The following is a 13,194-nucleotide window of genomic DNA, read 5'->3' as shown; positions in this document are numbered from 1 at the left end:
TTTGGGAAAACGTTCTTACTGTACATCTCTCACACCTCAACGCTAGAGGAGGAATGAAAAGGTGGTTTGGTAGCCAGCAGTGCCCTACATAGGCAGAGGACAGTAACTGCACTCTTCTGAATGGCCTATCACTTCCTATACAGGAATAAATTAATACTCTGATTTAGACAGTGGATTCAGTAATAAAATATTTCTAGCAGAGATGGGTTCTGAATATACTATGTTATTATTCTGCAGGCTTTTACCACTTTATGATTTGATGACACTATTTCTTATCATGCTATATTGTGCTTCTCAGTGTTTTTTATTGGTAAATGTCAATAGTAGTTGTCAATTTTGTTTTGTTTTTAAATCATTTTAAATCATGTATATTCCATTCTCATTTGTTTATGAATTTCTTCCTGAGCAATTCTTTTTCATTGTATTTTATTTTAGATTGTATGATCCAATACTTAATTAATATAATTAATTAATATTACTGACACATCTTTTTTTTTTTTTTTATCACTGAATTATATTATATTTATTATTTTACACTATTGTTTTATATGACTATTATAATATAATTGTATTTCCATCATATTACATCTGAAGATTCGAATAAACACTGGAGGAACGTACATGAATGCTATTCATGAAGTGTATAAATTATACTCGTACTATTTTAGTCCTCCTCATGCCCCTCCTATAATTTTTGACGTCCCATAATTCAGTGCGCTCATAAAGCCTTTCGAGAGGACGTTACGTTAAGGGCACAGCGAGAGGTAGGCCTCGATGTTTATGTTTGTTTAATTTAATTTGTAGTGAGATTGCTTAATATCGTGTAATGTTTATTGAAATGTTTTAGCTCTACACTTGCAGAATACACGGAATAGTAGCGGGCGTTTTATGGGAACGGCTCAGTTGAGTTAGTTAGCGAGCTAGCAAACAGGCTACTAATACCGGTTAGATCAAGGTTATGTTACTTGCGTGAATATGTCTGCTGTTTTGAACTTGTAATAAACTTGTTTTATGCCTTTACAATCTCACTTTAATTTAATTTAACGTCACCTCTTTGAACGTTTAAAGAACTCGTTTGAGATATATCAAGTAAGTTTAACACCACTGCAGGCATCGGATAATGATATTGTGAATGTCACGCGCAGTCGTCTGGTTTATTACACCGTTAAACTACGACTTTTGAGCGTCTTGAGACCAATTATGTGCTTTAAGTATTTTGATAATGTTGTTTATCTGTGAATGTTTCCTGTATTTCACACAGACCCATTATTGACTGAAGATGGCAGATGTTATTGAAGACAAGATCAAGAACTACAGAACGGCTCCCTTCGATGCCCGTTTCCCAAATACTAACCAGACAAGAAACTGTTTCCAGAATTACCTCGGTTAGTACAGAAGAAATTACTAATTGGCCTATTTTTATTATTTTACCAAAATTGTGTTAATAAAGACATTGTTGTTCAAGTGCTTTGCATTATTTATGAAAGCTGCATGTTTTTCACATACCGGCTTGTACCGAATTAGAATGAATATGAGATTTTCGCCAGGTATATTTCAACCATGATTATGTATACTAATCTCACAGATTTTTTTTTATAGCAACTAGGTCTCGTTTCTTGAAGGTCACTTTGTGGTAAAGCGAGTTGTTTGTAGTAAATCGCTAGTTTGTGTCTTTGTGTTAATCCAGTGCAAGTTATGAGCTACAATTGATCTATTGATTGTTTGACCTTATCAGTCATTACGTGACTTGATCAAAATGCCTTATGAATTGAATAACACATTATAGAAGTCCGGGTTATCGACCGTACACTATTTCTGGCTGATTTCAGTGTGGATTACTTACTGCTGTTTATTTTCTCAGACTTCCACAGGTGTAATAAGGTTTTGTCAAGCAAAGGGCAGGACAGTTCTCCCTGTGAATGGTATCAGAAAGTCTACAAGAGCCTGTGTCCAATGAGCTGGGTGAGTCTGTTCTACCAAAAACGCCTCTGAAAACCCAAGTAACAGAACCTTTGAGTAAACATGAATATACTCTGGGTACCTAATAGACATTCCTTGGTTTTTCTTCATCACACACTTTAAAATAACTTGCTCCACTCATGACTTTTCACCACATCATAAATGTCAAAGGCCGAATGTCCAGCAGTCTTTTCTGATCCTTCTGGTTTTAAACTCAGACTTTTCACAATCCAATCAAGTTCAGTTGAGATCTTTCCAATATTTTTTTTTCCATGACCGTTTGTTAACCGCTCAAACCACTGGAGCTGCAATAACTAATCGATTATTATCGATAATGAAAATCATTGACAATTCTTATTAGCAATTAGTTGGGTCTGCCCACAGTACACCTACAACTACAGCCGCATCAAATAACAGCACTTAAAAACGCATTTATATGGACAACATGCATCTACAAATATTGGAGGAATATTGTGTTATCCAAGCTGCCCTAAAATGAGACCTCTTTAGTTTAAGCTTCACGCATTACCATAAAGGATTGCCTGTCAGGTTCTTTTACAGATACAGGTGTGCATCAAAAAAACTTAGTTAACGGTCATATCCTTATCTTATCATATCCTTATCTGTAAATGTCACAAATTCACGCAAGCCTTTGCATTTTTGCATTAAGGTCAACCCTGACAGTCTGCGTTAAGTTGAAACCTTTACTGAAAGAGCGCCGGCGCAGCGAGCGCGTGTTAAATGGACAAAACACAGAGAGCCAAGGGTGACAATATTCAGCAAAAAGAAAGAAAATGACAGTAAGAGTAGACTGAATCTGATCAAAGTGTTTGACATTACAGTTTTTTTTTTTTTTTTTTTTTTTTTTTTTTTTTTAATATCTTTAAATTTGTAGAGATTTTAAACTATTCACTATATAGCCTACAGTGATTTAACATTTATTAGAACAAATTTATGTAAGGTTTGTGCCGCTGCTGATCTTAACTAACAGTATTGGTAATTACCAAAATAATTTTAGCTTTCTGTATTGGTTAGACCTCCAATATGCTTAAGCTTTTTAAACGTAGTAAGCTATTTTTAATGCTATAATACAATTATTGCTGTTATTTGTGAAAGGCAGAAAATACGGTTTCTTTTTTTTTCTTTTTCTTTTTTATATTCCGATACCCAATTAGTCGAAGTACATAAACAATGCCAGCAAGCATGTGAGCTGTTATCAGAGGCAAAGGAGGCTATTTTAGTTATGTGAATAAATGCTATTTAGATTTTCTCTTTATTTGTCCAAAAATTACTAACCTTTTTAGAATAACTATTTTTTTTAAACCGATTAAAACTGTTAAAATGTGTTTTGTCTTATGACAGGTGGTCTAATAAATAAATCACTGTTATTATAGCATTCATGTGGCACAATTGTTTAAGGACATTGGGCAGAATGTGGAATAGTGTTTTTGGTCAATAAATTTAAAATAAAGAAAATACAGGTTGTAATCCAATTAATTGAAGAAAATTATCGGCCAACTAATTATCAAAATAATCGTTAGTTGTAGCCGTACAGACCACATGGACTCTGATCTTTTTAAATTCTGATTTGTGCCACTTTTATTATGTGGTCTTAAATCAGATGCAGGGCTGATGTTTTGCAGTGCATCATCACACTATATCGATTTGTCTCAATTTTGTGCTGAAGGGAGTGATTCCAAAGGTTTTACAGAACTGCAGTTACTTAGTGTCTCTGTCAATATGAAAGCCTGTGACTGTAGTCAGTGGAGGGACCGGTGAGACCATTAGAATTGCTTTATAAACACAAAACTTAAAGGAAAACCATACGAGAACTAATTTTTTTTTCTTCTCATCTTTTTTGGTTTCTGCAGCACATCTTATAAATATGCAAAATGCTGATTTCAGTGGCCTCTGTGTTAACTTCTGTATAACAGGGAACTGTGTGCAACCTCATTTCAGAAGTGTGAAACTTTTCACTCTAATATCTGATTTTGACCATAGTAATGTAAACCGCACCAAAAATATATAATAATTTCAAGGAAATTTGTGCAAACCTCAATTCTGTGAATGCCTTGGATGCTCTTTTTTTTTTAAAAAAAAAATTTTTTTAGAAGAAGTCTCTGCGATATACAAAATAAGGGTCTGCACAAATTGTTGAATATTCAATCTGTAATTATTATTGTAAATATAAAAACACTATTAGAATTGTACTAAGTTGCTTTGCTGGCCATAAATCCTAAAAAGTCCTATGCAAACTAAAAGTTAGTTAAAATTAAATGCACTGGGTGGCGCTGTGGAGCATGTTAAAGGTGACCTAGAATGCAAAAATCACTTCTATAAGGCGGTTGAACACAGTTGCGTGGCTGCAGTGTGAAAACAACCAGCCTATAATGGTAGAAATCCACCCACTAATTTTAATTATACATTTTTATCATTATTGCTGTTATCTATAACTTTTTTTTTTTTTTTTTTTTTTTTTTTTGTCAGATGTGGTTTTAAAATTTGTTTTCTCTTTATTGTGGCAGGTGCTCTAATAAAAGCACTGTACCTTTTCATAGCATTCGGTTGTTTGAAGGACACTGGGCAGAATGTAGAGTTGTGTGTGTGTTTTTTAAAATATATATATAACTGACCAACTTCTTATCAAAATAATCATTAGTTGCAGCCCTAGATGCAATATAAATACTAAGTAATAGTCATAGACTATTTTCATATGAGGTGCCAGCCTGGTAGCTACTCCAGACAATTTTTATTAATTTAAAACAAACCGTGCCAAAGGAATCTAATAAATGTATCCACTCATAGGACCCCTATCATATCCCGTTTATTTTGATGTATTATGTTATCAATTCCAATGACCCTTTATCAACCAACCAAGCAGGTGAAACATTTTCATGAAATTACATTCATAATGTCTTCTGAATGCAATATTACAATAAATTCTAAACTGAAGTACAACCATTCCAAGCATATCAGAAAAATACACAAAAATACAACTCCACTGAAATGATATTCATATGCAAGTTCATAACACCCTGTCCATTCGACATGCATGTAAAAAATGTATTATTCATGCCTTGAATCCGCAAATAGAGTGAGAAATGTCTGCTGAACTTACATCATTCATGGCATGAATTGCCGAATGCTTTACAAAATGTCAGTTGAGCATAGGTAGTTCGCAACCATATCCAATTCCAAATAAAGAAAATAAAACCCACCCACTTTGCTTGGCTTACAATCGATCTCTGTTTTAAATCATGTTAACGGCATAATTTCTCTTCAAACTCCATCAGTGGGAGAATCAAACACTCCCAACAGGACTTCAGCGGCAGAATCGATTAAATCCAAACATATCATCAGCGAGAGAACCAGATCCAAAGACTTCGTAGATTTAACAGATTTAAACACGCATAGTTCGTCTTCATCATCAAACTACCATGTGAAAACCATTTATCATTCCACTCTAACAATGATGTCCCATCCGGATAATATATAAAGGGGTAGACCTCTTTTATTAGCAGAGTTCATCACACGAAATTCACTACAATTGGCCGATTCGAGTGGATGTACATTCTGTACTGTATTTGGCACTGTCTTTCAACTAAAAGAAAACCTTGAGATATAACAGAAAGTTGTTGTAGAACATTGTGTTTAATGTGTAATAAGTTTGTTTAGAAATGGTAACCACTTAATTATAAAAAAATAACACCTTTTTGTTAAACGTCATTTAAATAAACTTTTGGATAAAATTTATGAGCTCAAATACAATATTTAAAAAATTGCCCATCCCTTATACAAAGTCATTAGCAAAAGTTGGCATGTCTATAATTTGAATCTTTAATCTTTATCCGAACTATTATACCACAATCTTTGCTCTATATTTGGCTTTATTCTGAAAATTCAGGTTCATTTTCTTCACCTTCTAATTCTAACAGGTTTGCAAAAAAAGATGAAGTTTGTGCAATAAGTCTTCCACAATAGAATTTTATGATTTTTGCTTTCATGTTACAAACTTTCAAATGTGGCTATGATGTGTGTATACTTTACACAAGGTATTACAGTGTGTGTGGGGCTGATGGGATTGATGTAAGAATGTTCAGACTCGCGTGCTATTGGAAACCTGTCCTTGGTTAATTCGGTTGCTGTTTTGATATTTCAATACTATTCTCTGCCAAAAATGGATTAATTCTGGAAATTAGTCACCAAAATGTTGAGAAAGATTTGAGGATGGGCAGGGCATACCAACACAAAGTTCTCTATTCTTCATAATTGACACGCACCCAACATGTTCCAAAATAGGATTCATCAGAAGTATCAACTTCAAAACGATGGCTTTGCAACTTTTTTTTTTTTTTTTTTTTTTTTTTTTTTTAAGCTAAAATGTATTTTCTGAAATGGCTAAGTCCTGAAACTTAACTTTAGGGAGGTTGAACAGATTGTCAATCTTTTATCAAACTTTTAACTATAACAATTTCCATTTCCCTTCAAGAGACAACCAATCATTGTGAAAGCTGATGAGATGTGAAAGTCTGCTGAGTTGTTTGATAATCAATGTGTTCTTGTCTGTCGTCTTTACTTCAGGTGGAAAAATGGGATGGACAGATTGAGGATGGAAGCTTCCCTGGAAAGATCTAAATGATCGATGTTACTTTTAATTCATCAGCTCCCAACCTTTTGTGGAGTACCTCAGCATGTTATCCCAATATGATGTTGTCTTAGTTATTGGTTTGCCTGCTAAAGGATGAAAGGTCAGAGTGGGCTTTGGAATCGTATGACCTTGTGATCTTCAGTATGTTGAAGTCCTGCATTAGCATGTTGCTTTTTCACTCTACATCCTAGTGTTGCTATCTACAAAATAAAAGCACACAATAATGGTTTTGTGTTTGTTTTACTATTGGTGATGAATTGATATGCAAATAAATTATAGTTTGTAAAGACCATCATTCTAAAGCAGAAATTAACCATTAAACCTATCCTGACCTGTCATTAAGTGGCTTTTTGAGATGGTTCGAATAATATATGCTATATTATTGATGTTAAAAAAAATTATGTGATGGTCAAAGACATGGTCTAAATACTGTTTATTCTACATGTACTATTTACCGGTGTCTGAAGATACTGGATTTAGCCATATAGAGCTAAAGCACTGACACTGAAATTCATTCCATTTGAACACACAAGAATGAGTTTACAGACCGGTACATCTCAGTAAATTAGAATATCGTGGAAAAGTTTTTTTCAGAAAATCAACTCAAATTGTAAAACTCGTGTATTAAATAAATTCAATGCACATAGACTGAAGAAGTTTAAGTCTTTGGTTCTTTTAATTGTGGTGATTTTGAATTGATGAGTTTCAAAACAGTCTCCAATTAGAATATGATGACAATCAACTTAAAACACCTGCAAAGGTTTCCTGAGCCTTCAAAATGTTCTCTCAGTTTGGTTCACTAGGTTACACCATCATGGGCAAGACTGCTGATCTGACAGTTGTCCAGAATACTATCATTGAAATCCTTCACAGGGAGGGTAAGCCACAAACATTCGTTGCCAAAGAAGCTGGCTGTTCAAAGTGCTTTATCCAAGCATGTTAACAGAAAGCTGAGTGGAAGCAAATTTTTAGTTTTGTTAATTTGGCATTAATTGCATTGATCTCATTTAGGTATCTTTTAACATACAATGATCAAGGTAGTGTGTATATATACTCAATAGGGACACTAAGTTCTTTGTGTAACCTGTGGACGTAACTGCTTTAGGCTGAAAAACAACTTCTAAAGAGGAACCATGTACCAGGACGGTCCGTACCATGGAGAGGTGCATGAGATGTACATGAGTTATGAGGTGATATGCACTGGGCAACATGATTGGCTCAAAGGTCCTAGTCTGTCCTTCAATGTATCTTTTTACATACTATAAAAAGTGGGCTGTGAGTCTGTGTGTTGTCTCTTTGCACACAGACTCTGAAGCTGTGTGTAAACCAGACCATTCTCTGCAGAGAGTTAAAGCAATACAAAGACAAAACTCGGTTTTTCATTCTCATTCTCTACAAATTGTTATTGAATTAGAATTTCCACAACACGTCCCGCCTGGGCTAAAGACAAAAAGGACTGGACTGCTGCTGAGTGGTCCAAAGTTGTGTTCTCTGAAATCAGGGTCCCAGAGTCTGGAGGAAGAGAGGAGAGGCACACAATCCACGTTGCTTGAGGTTCAGTAAAAAATGTTCACAGTCAGTGATGGTTTGGGGTGCCATGTCATCTGCTAGTGTTGGTCCACTGTGTTTTCAGAGGTCAAAGGTCAACACAGCCGTATACCAGGAAGTTTTAGAGCACTTCATGTTAGATGGAGATTTCATTTTCCAACAGGATTTGACACCTGCACACAGTGCCAAAGCTACAAGTACCTGGTTTAAGGACCATGGTATCCCTGTTCTTAATTGGCCAGCAAACTCGCCTGATCAGTATAATATACAAATTTCACTTTTTGATTGGAATTAGTCAAATAAATCAACTTTTTTATGATATTCTAATTGTGAAGCGGAAGATGCGATATGTCAGACCCAACATTGCAGAATAGCTTAAGGCCACTATCAGAGAAACCTGTGCTCTCATAACACCTGAGCAGTGCCATAGACTGATCGACTCCATGCCCCGCCGCATTGCTGCAGTACAAATTGTTATTTAATTAGAATTTCCACAACAAACTTGGCGACGAGGATGGGATTCCACAGCTTATCATCCGGGACCTGAGGACGTTAGTTGGCTGATCACCCTAAACCCACAAAGGGTTTAGCCCTAAACCCCAAGAGGTTTCAGGGAAGGGGGGACTGACGTCTGAGGGCTTGTGGAACTTCACTGCTGGTTTCTCAACGGATTAGAAAACGCATGCTATAAATGGTTAGACTGATTTTGAAATTCTACTCATATTGAAAAAAATTACAAAATTGGGTTTCTAATTTGGTAAACTGCGGTTTGATATTCCTAGACCTTATGTTGCAAGTCAAAGCCACCCCACAGGTCACAGGTACGTGAACTTTTTTTCACGGGTACGTGGAGCTATAGCATGGTTTCGCAGATACACGTGCAACGAGTTTTCACAGGTACACATACGTTTTGCCTGTACTTGAAACTGTTTTTCACAGGTACATGAAATAGGATAGTTTCGCAGTTACGCGAGACGGGGGTGATAAGACCGTGCAAGTAAGTGCGAAGCCACACGGTGGTGATGACCAAGCGTGAGGTAAAGAGGACGCTTTCCAGGTAAAGTTGAGGATTGCGGGGTGGGGTCTGGAAATGTCAAATCTAAGATCGATCTTGATGATTTGGACAGTCCAATTTACAATGATATGAAAAATAAATATGGACAATAATTCTGGAAGTCATACCCTGGGTTGAGAATTATGGTTTTCCAAAAAAGAAAAGGTACCTTTGAAAATAAAAGAGAGCTTGTAAAAATGTGAAAACAAATTAAGAGAATATAAAAAGCGAAAAACAAGCAAAAAGACAAGTTTCAGAAACATAGGAATTTTTATTTTACTCTTTAAAACACAGGCATGAAGCAGCAGAACGCTGAGAAATACATTTCAATGCCATTTAGGAAAGAACTGAAAAATTATAGTTCTATAGAAAATGCTGACAAAAGAACAGATAGTACTGTTCAGAATTCTTCTCTTTATCCCCTTAGAAAACTGCAATGTGCCAAAGTGGACTTTGATCTGGACTCCTGGCTTCACCCCTATCGATGCCACAGCAACACCAGATTCAACCACCACAGCTGCCTCCATCCTACAGAGCAACTGCATCAGCACCGCAGTCCTTACCGCCCGACGAAAGACAAGCACAACTTCGACAGCATCATCATCATCCAAACCGTCTGCCACCAGCAACGTCATTGGAATGATTAAATACTCTATGGCCGGGGTCAGCACCAGATCAAAAGCTCATGAAAGAGTGACACTGCAGCCGAACAGCCTGAACGAGAAGAAACTGGAGGAAAACGAGATCATGTCAGAGCTTTCCCCATGATTCAAGCGGCTGGGCTGAATAGAACTGTGATGGTCTCTCAACCATGGAACGAGAAAGACTTGAAAGAGACACAACAAAGCACATCATCAAGCAGTGGAAACACTGTGTCAACGGATCAAGACTGACTTTCTATTCAGAGTGAACACCAAAAAAATCACGCAGAAGAGCAGAGGACAAAGACAGTCTCAGACTGATCCAGATGTTTGTTTTTACTGGTGGAGAGGGGACATTGAAAAATTTCACTGTGCACATTCGACCAACCAAACGGCGGCTGGACCAGAGAAAGCTGATGCAGACTGACAACAGAGACTTTCACAGCAGAAGCTGGAGAAGAAGGGGGGAGTCAGGAGCAAAGTCCACCAAGGCCACGCAGCACAAACAGATAAGTCTGAAACACGCGCATTTTCTCTAAAGCTCACTGCAATGAAGAAAGTATGCTTGCTCATGTTTCTGCTCACTGCAACAAAGAAAATATGCTTGCTCATGTTTCCGCTCTTAGCAATGAAGAAAAATGCTTGCTTTAATACATGATCACATTGGAAGATTAGAAAATGATAAATCTTCTCTCGACAAGAACATAGGCACATAAATTAGCTTATGAACAAATGCCACATTGATTATGGGTTAATGGAGTTGAAAGGGCTGGCAACTCAGTAATTAGAAAGGATGAAATAGATCCAATTCCAAAATTAAAGTGGAAATTTAGTTTGGTCTACTACTGCATCTGGTTATACGGTCAGAGAAAATTTCACTGTACCATTGAGATGTAAAGATTAGAATGGGATGAACTTTAAGCATTGTTTACTACTGTCAGAAAACTGCATTCAAAATTTGTAAGAAAGAGATATAAGGTAATGTGAAACTGGGATGTGGCCCAGTGCCAAATTCAAACTTTAGCCACAATCCAACAATCGCAGTTGTGTATTTACCAGTGTAAACAGAAAGATGATGAATTATGTGAAAAGCTTGCCAAGGCTGCAAAAGACAGTTTCACCTAATTCTGAATTATGCCATTGTCTGATTTCCATTGCTCAGCACATATATCATTGGGAAAAGATAAAATTTTAGAACAATAATGGTTTCATGTATAGAAACAACAGACCTGAAATGGTTAATCGAGACATAAAATAGATGCGCTGTTTCTGTTGATTTGAGAAATGAACAGCAAATGTTGTTTGATGTTGTTTGATTCTCTTCCACATGTTTCATTGTCCAAAAAGAACAATGACCATAGGGAAGACATTGTAAAAATGTGTGTTTTTTATGTGAATTGGGTGGAGAAAACTGAGGAAAATGTTGAATACAATCCAACACTGTCTGCATACCGAATGTGTTTGCACGGGCCTGCTGTTAAAGCTGTACGTACAGTTTGTGTGATTGATGACACAATGACAACATTTCTTGCAGCAGAGGAAGTAGACTCACCCAGTGCTAAGACACTTTGGGCTTTATCTAAATTTGACTTGGGGCTGGTTAAAAATTGCAAACCAGTTCAAGTCACTCCAAAGTCTGATTACAGACTCTATGAACACCGGCTTTTGAATCATTAAGAGCAGGTGGGGAAATTGTGCTCTGTGAATATTCTCCTGGGCGTACACCTATTTTCCCTGTTTAAAAGATAGAGAAACTGAACGGGACTAAAAGATCAGTAGGGGTGTTGATGCTTATCCACCACGATACTCCGTTAAGAAGTGTGACAGGAGACAGGGCACTGTTCAACTCTTTATCTGAAGTATTTTAGGGTTCACAGCATATGGTACAACATTACTCCATTTAGACTGGATATTGTACAAATTATGGCCACAAAATTGTTAAATGTGGTCTTTCTGAAATAAACAGAATCAACAAACATCAGTTCACACCTGCTAAATGTGAATTACAGATGTGTAATGCAACTAACAACTTGCTACTGTCACATTATACATTAATCAACATGAGACGATTAACGGTATTGAGCATAAACATTTGAATCACGGTATATCTTAAATCTAACAACATTATAAACAATGTAAGGTTCGATTACCCAAGCTGAATATTTATACACAACAACGAAATAAACATAGCTGACCTATAATCAGGAATGATTAAATAAACTTACATTCAATCACGCAAATGAACAACTGATGAAATGGCAGAGCAATTGGCTAGTGAAAGTGAAATCGGGATAGCAGAACTCACATCAACCAGCGGCACACATTCATAATAATAGTCCTTCCACTATAAATACTCATAGGGAATTTAGAACAGAAACATACAAACAAGACACTGTAAAACTTTAAGAACTTTTGGCTGCTGAGGGTAATAAGCCAGTTTGTCAAAACTGCAGTTTGTAAAAAGTGAGGTGACATTTTTAGGTCATCACCACTAAAAATGGCAAATCTTCATCTGAGAAACTAAAAGAGACAATTCAAAAGCATATCTAAAGCATATCGTGAAAAAGCAACTAATGCCATTTTTGGGCATGTGTGCGTATTGTCGAATGTTCATTCCAAATTATGTTATCAAAGAATCGCCCTTGAGCGCTTTGGTTCATGGGAAGGCCTTTCAACCCCATGACTGACCTGGATTCCAGAAGCAGAGAAAGCATTTAAGAATATATTATTGCTACAAACATCACCAACACTGGGACTCCCAGACCCAGAGAGAAATTTTGTACAAACTGTTGATGAGAGAATGGGTTTCTTACTTCTGTTCTGTTACAGGATCATGGGGGAGACCTGTGGCCTATTTTTAGAGTAAGCTCGATCCGGTAGAGGCATGCATGCCAAAATTGCCTGAGAGCTAAAAAAAAAAAAGCTATTTTAGGTTCAAGGGAAATTGTGGGGTACTCTGATGTGACTTTACTCATGCCACACACGGTCTCTGTGATCCTGTTGGAACAGAAAAACATCCCATTTGTCATCAGCCAGGCGGCTCAGGTACAAGGCAATTCTATTAGAAATGCCAAACATCACAATTAAATGATGCACAGTGTTAAATCCAGCTACACTGCTCCCTACGAAGCAGGATGGGGAAGAACATAATTGTGTTGCCACATCTGAACAGGTCTGTCAACCAAGACCAGATTTCAAAAGAAACCCTGACTTAAGAAAATGCTGACTTAATTCTATTATCTGATGGTTCAGCATCTAGAGACCCAAACAATTGGCAAAAACAGAGCAAGTTAAGCTGTAACCACTGCATATGCAACAATAACATCTGGAGCGCTCCACGCGCA

At 36.6% G+C, this 13,194-nt stretch overlaps 1 protein-coding gene across 1 annotated transcript; it reads left to right on the top strand.

Annotated features, from left to right (window-relative positions):
• The first annotated feature begins 671 nt into the window (after positions 1–671).
• Positions 672–6,833, top strand: LOC128031131 (cytochrome c oxidase subunit 6B1). The gene is made up of 4 exons (XM_052619367.1): positions 672–764; positions 1,262–1,385; positions 1,862–1,962; positions 6,541–6,833. Exons 2-4 carry the CDS (start codon positions 1,280–1,282, stop codon positions 6,592–6,594), a joined length of 261 nt encoding a protein of 86 aa, XP_052475327.1. The 5' UTR covers positions 672–764; positions 1,262–1,279; the 3' UTR covers positions 6,595–6,833.
• The last annotated feature ends 6,361 nt before the right edge of the window (positions 6,834–13,194 follow it).

The sequence above is a fragment of the Carassius gibelio genome, chromosome A16 (genome assembly GCF_023724105.1).
Source record: "Carassius gibelio isolate Cgi1373 ecotype wild population from Czech Republic chromosome A16, carGib1.2-hapl.c, whole genome shotgun sequence".
In the NCBI taxonomy this organism is placed as follows: domain Eukaryota; kingdom Metazoa; phylum Chordata; class Actinopteri; order Cypriniformes; family Cyprinidae; genus Carassius; species Carassius gibelio.
Note: the sequence above shows the minus strand (reverse complement) of the source record. Positions and strands in the feature narration are given on the sequence as shown.

Excerpts from the sequence above, each read along its gene's own strand:
- LOC128031131 (XM_052619367.1), top strand. The coding sequence starts at position 1,280 with ATGGCAGATGTTATTGAAGACAAGATCAAGAACTACAGAACGGCTCCC. Across the intron at positions 1,386-1,861 it reads CTGTTTCCAGAATTACCTCG|ACTTCCACAGGTGTAATAAG; the intron begins GTTAGTACAGAA and ends TTATTTTCTCAG. Across the intron at positions 1,963-6,540 it reads GCCTGTGTCCAATGAGCTGG|GTGGAAAAATGGGATGGACA; the intron begins GTGAGTCTGTTC and ends TCTTTACTTCAG.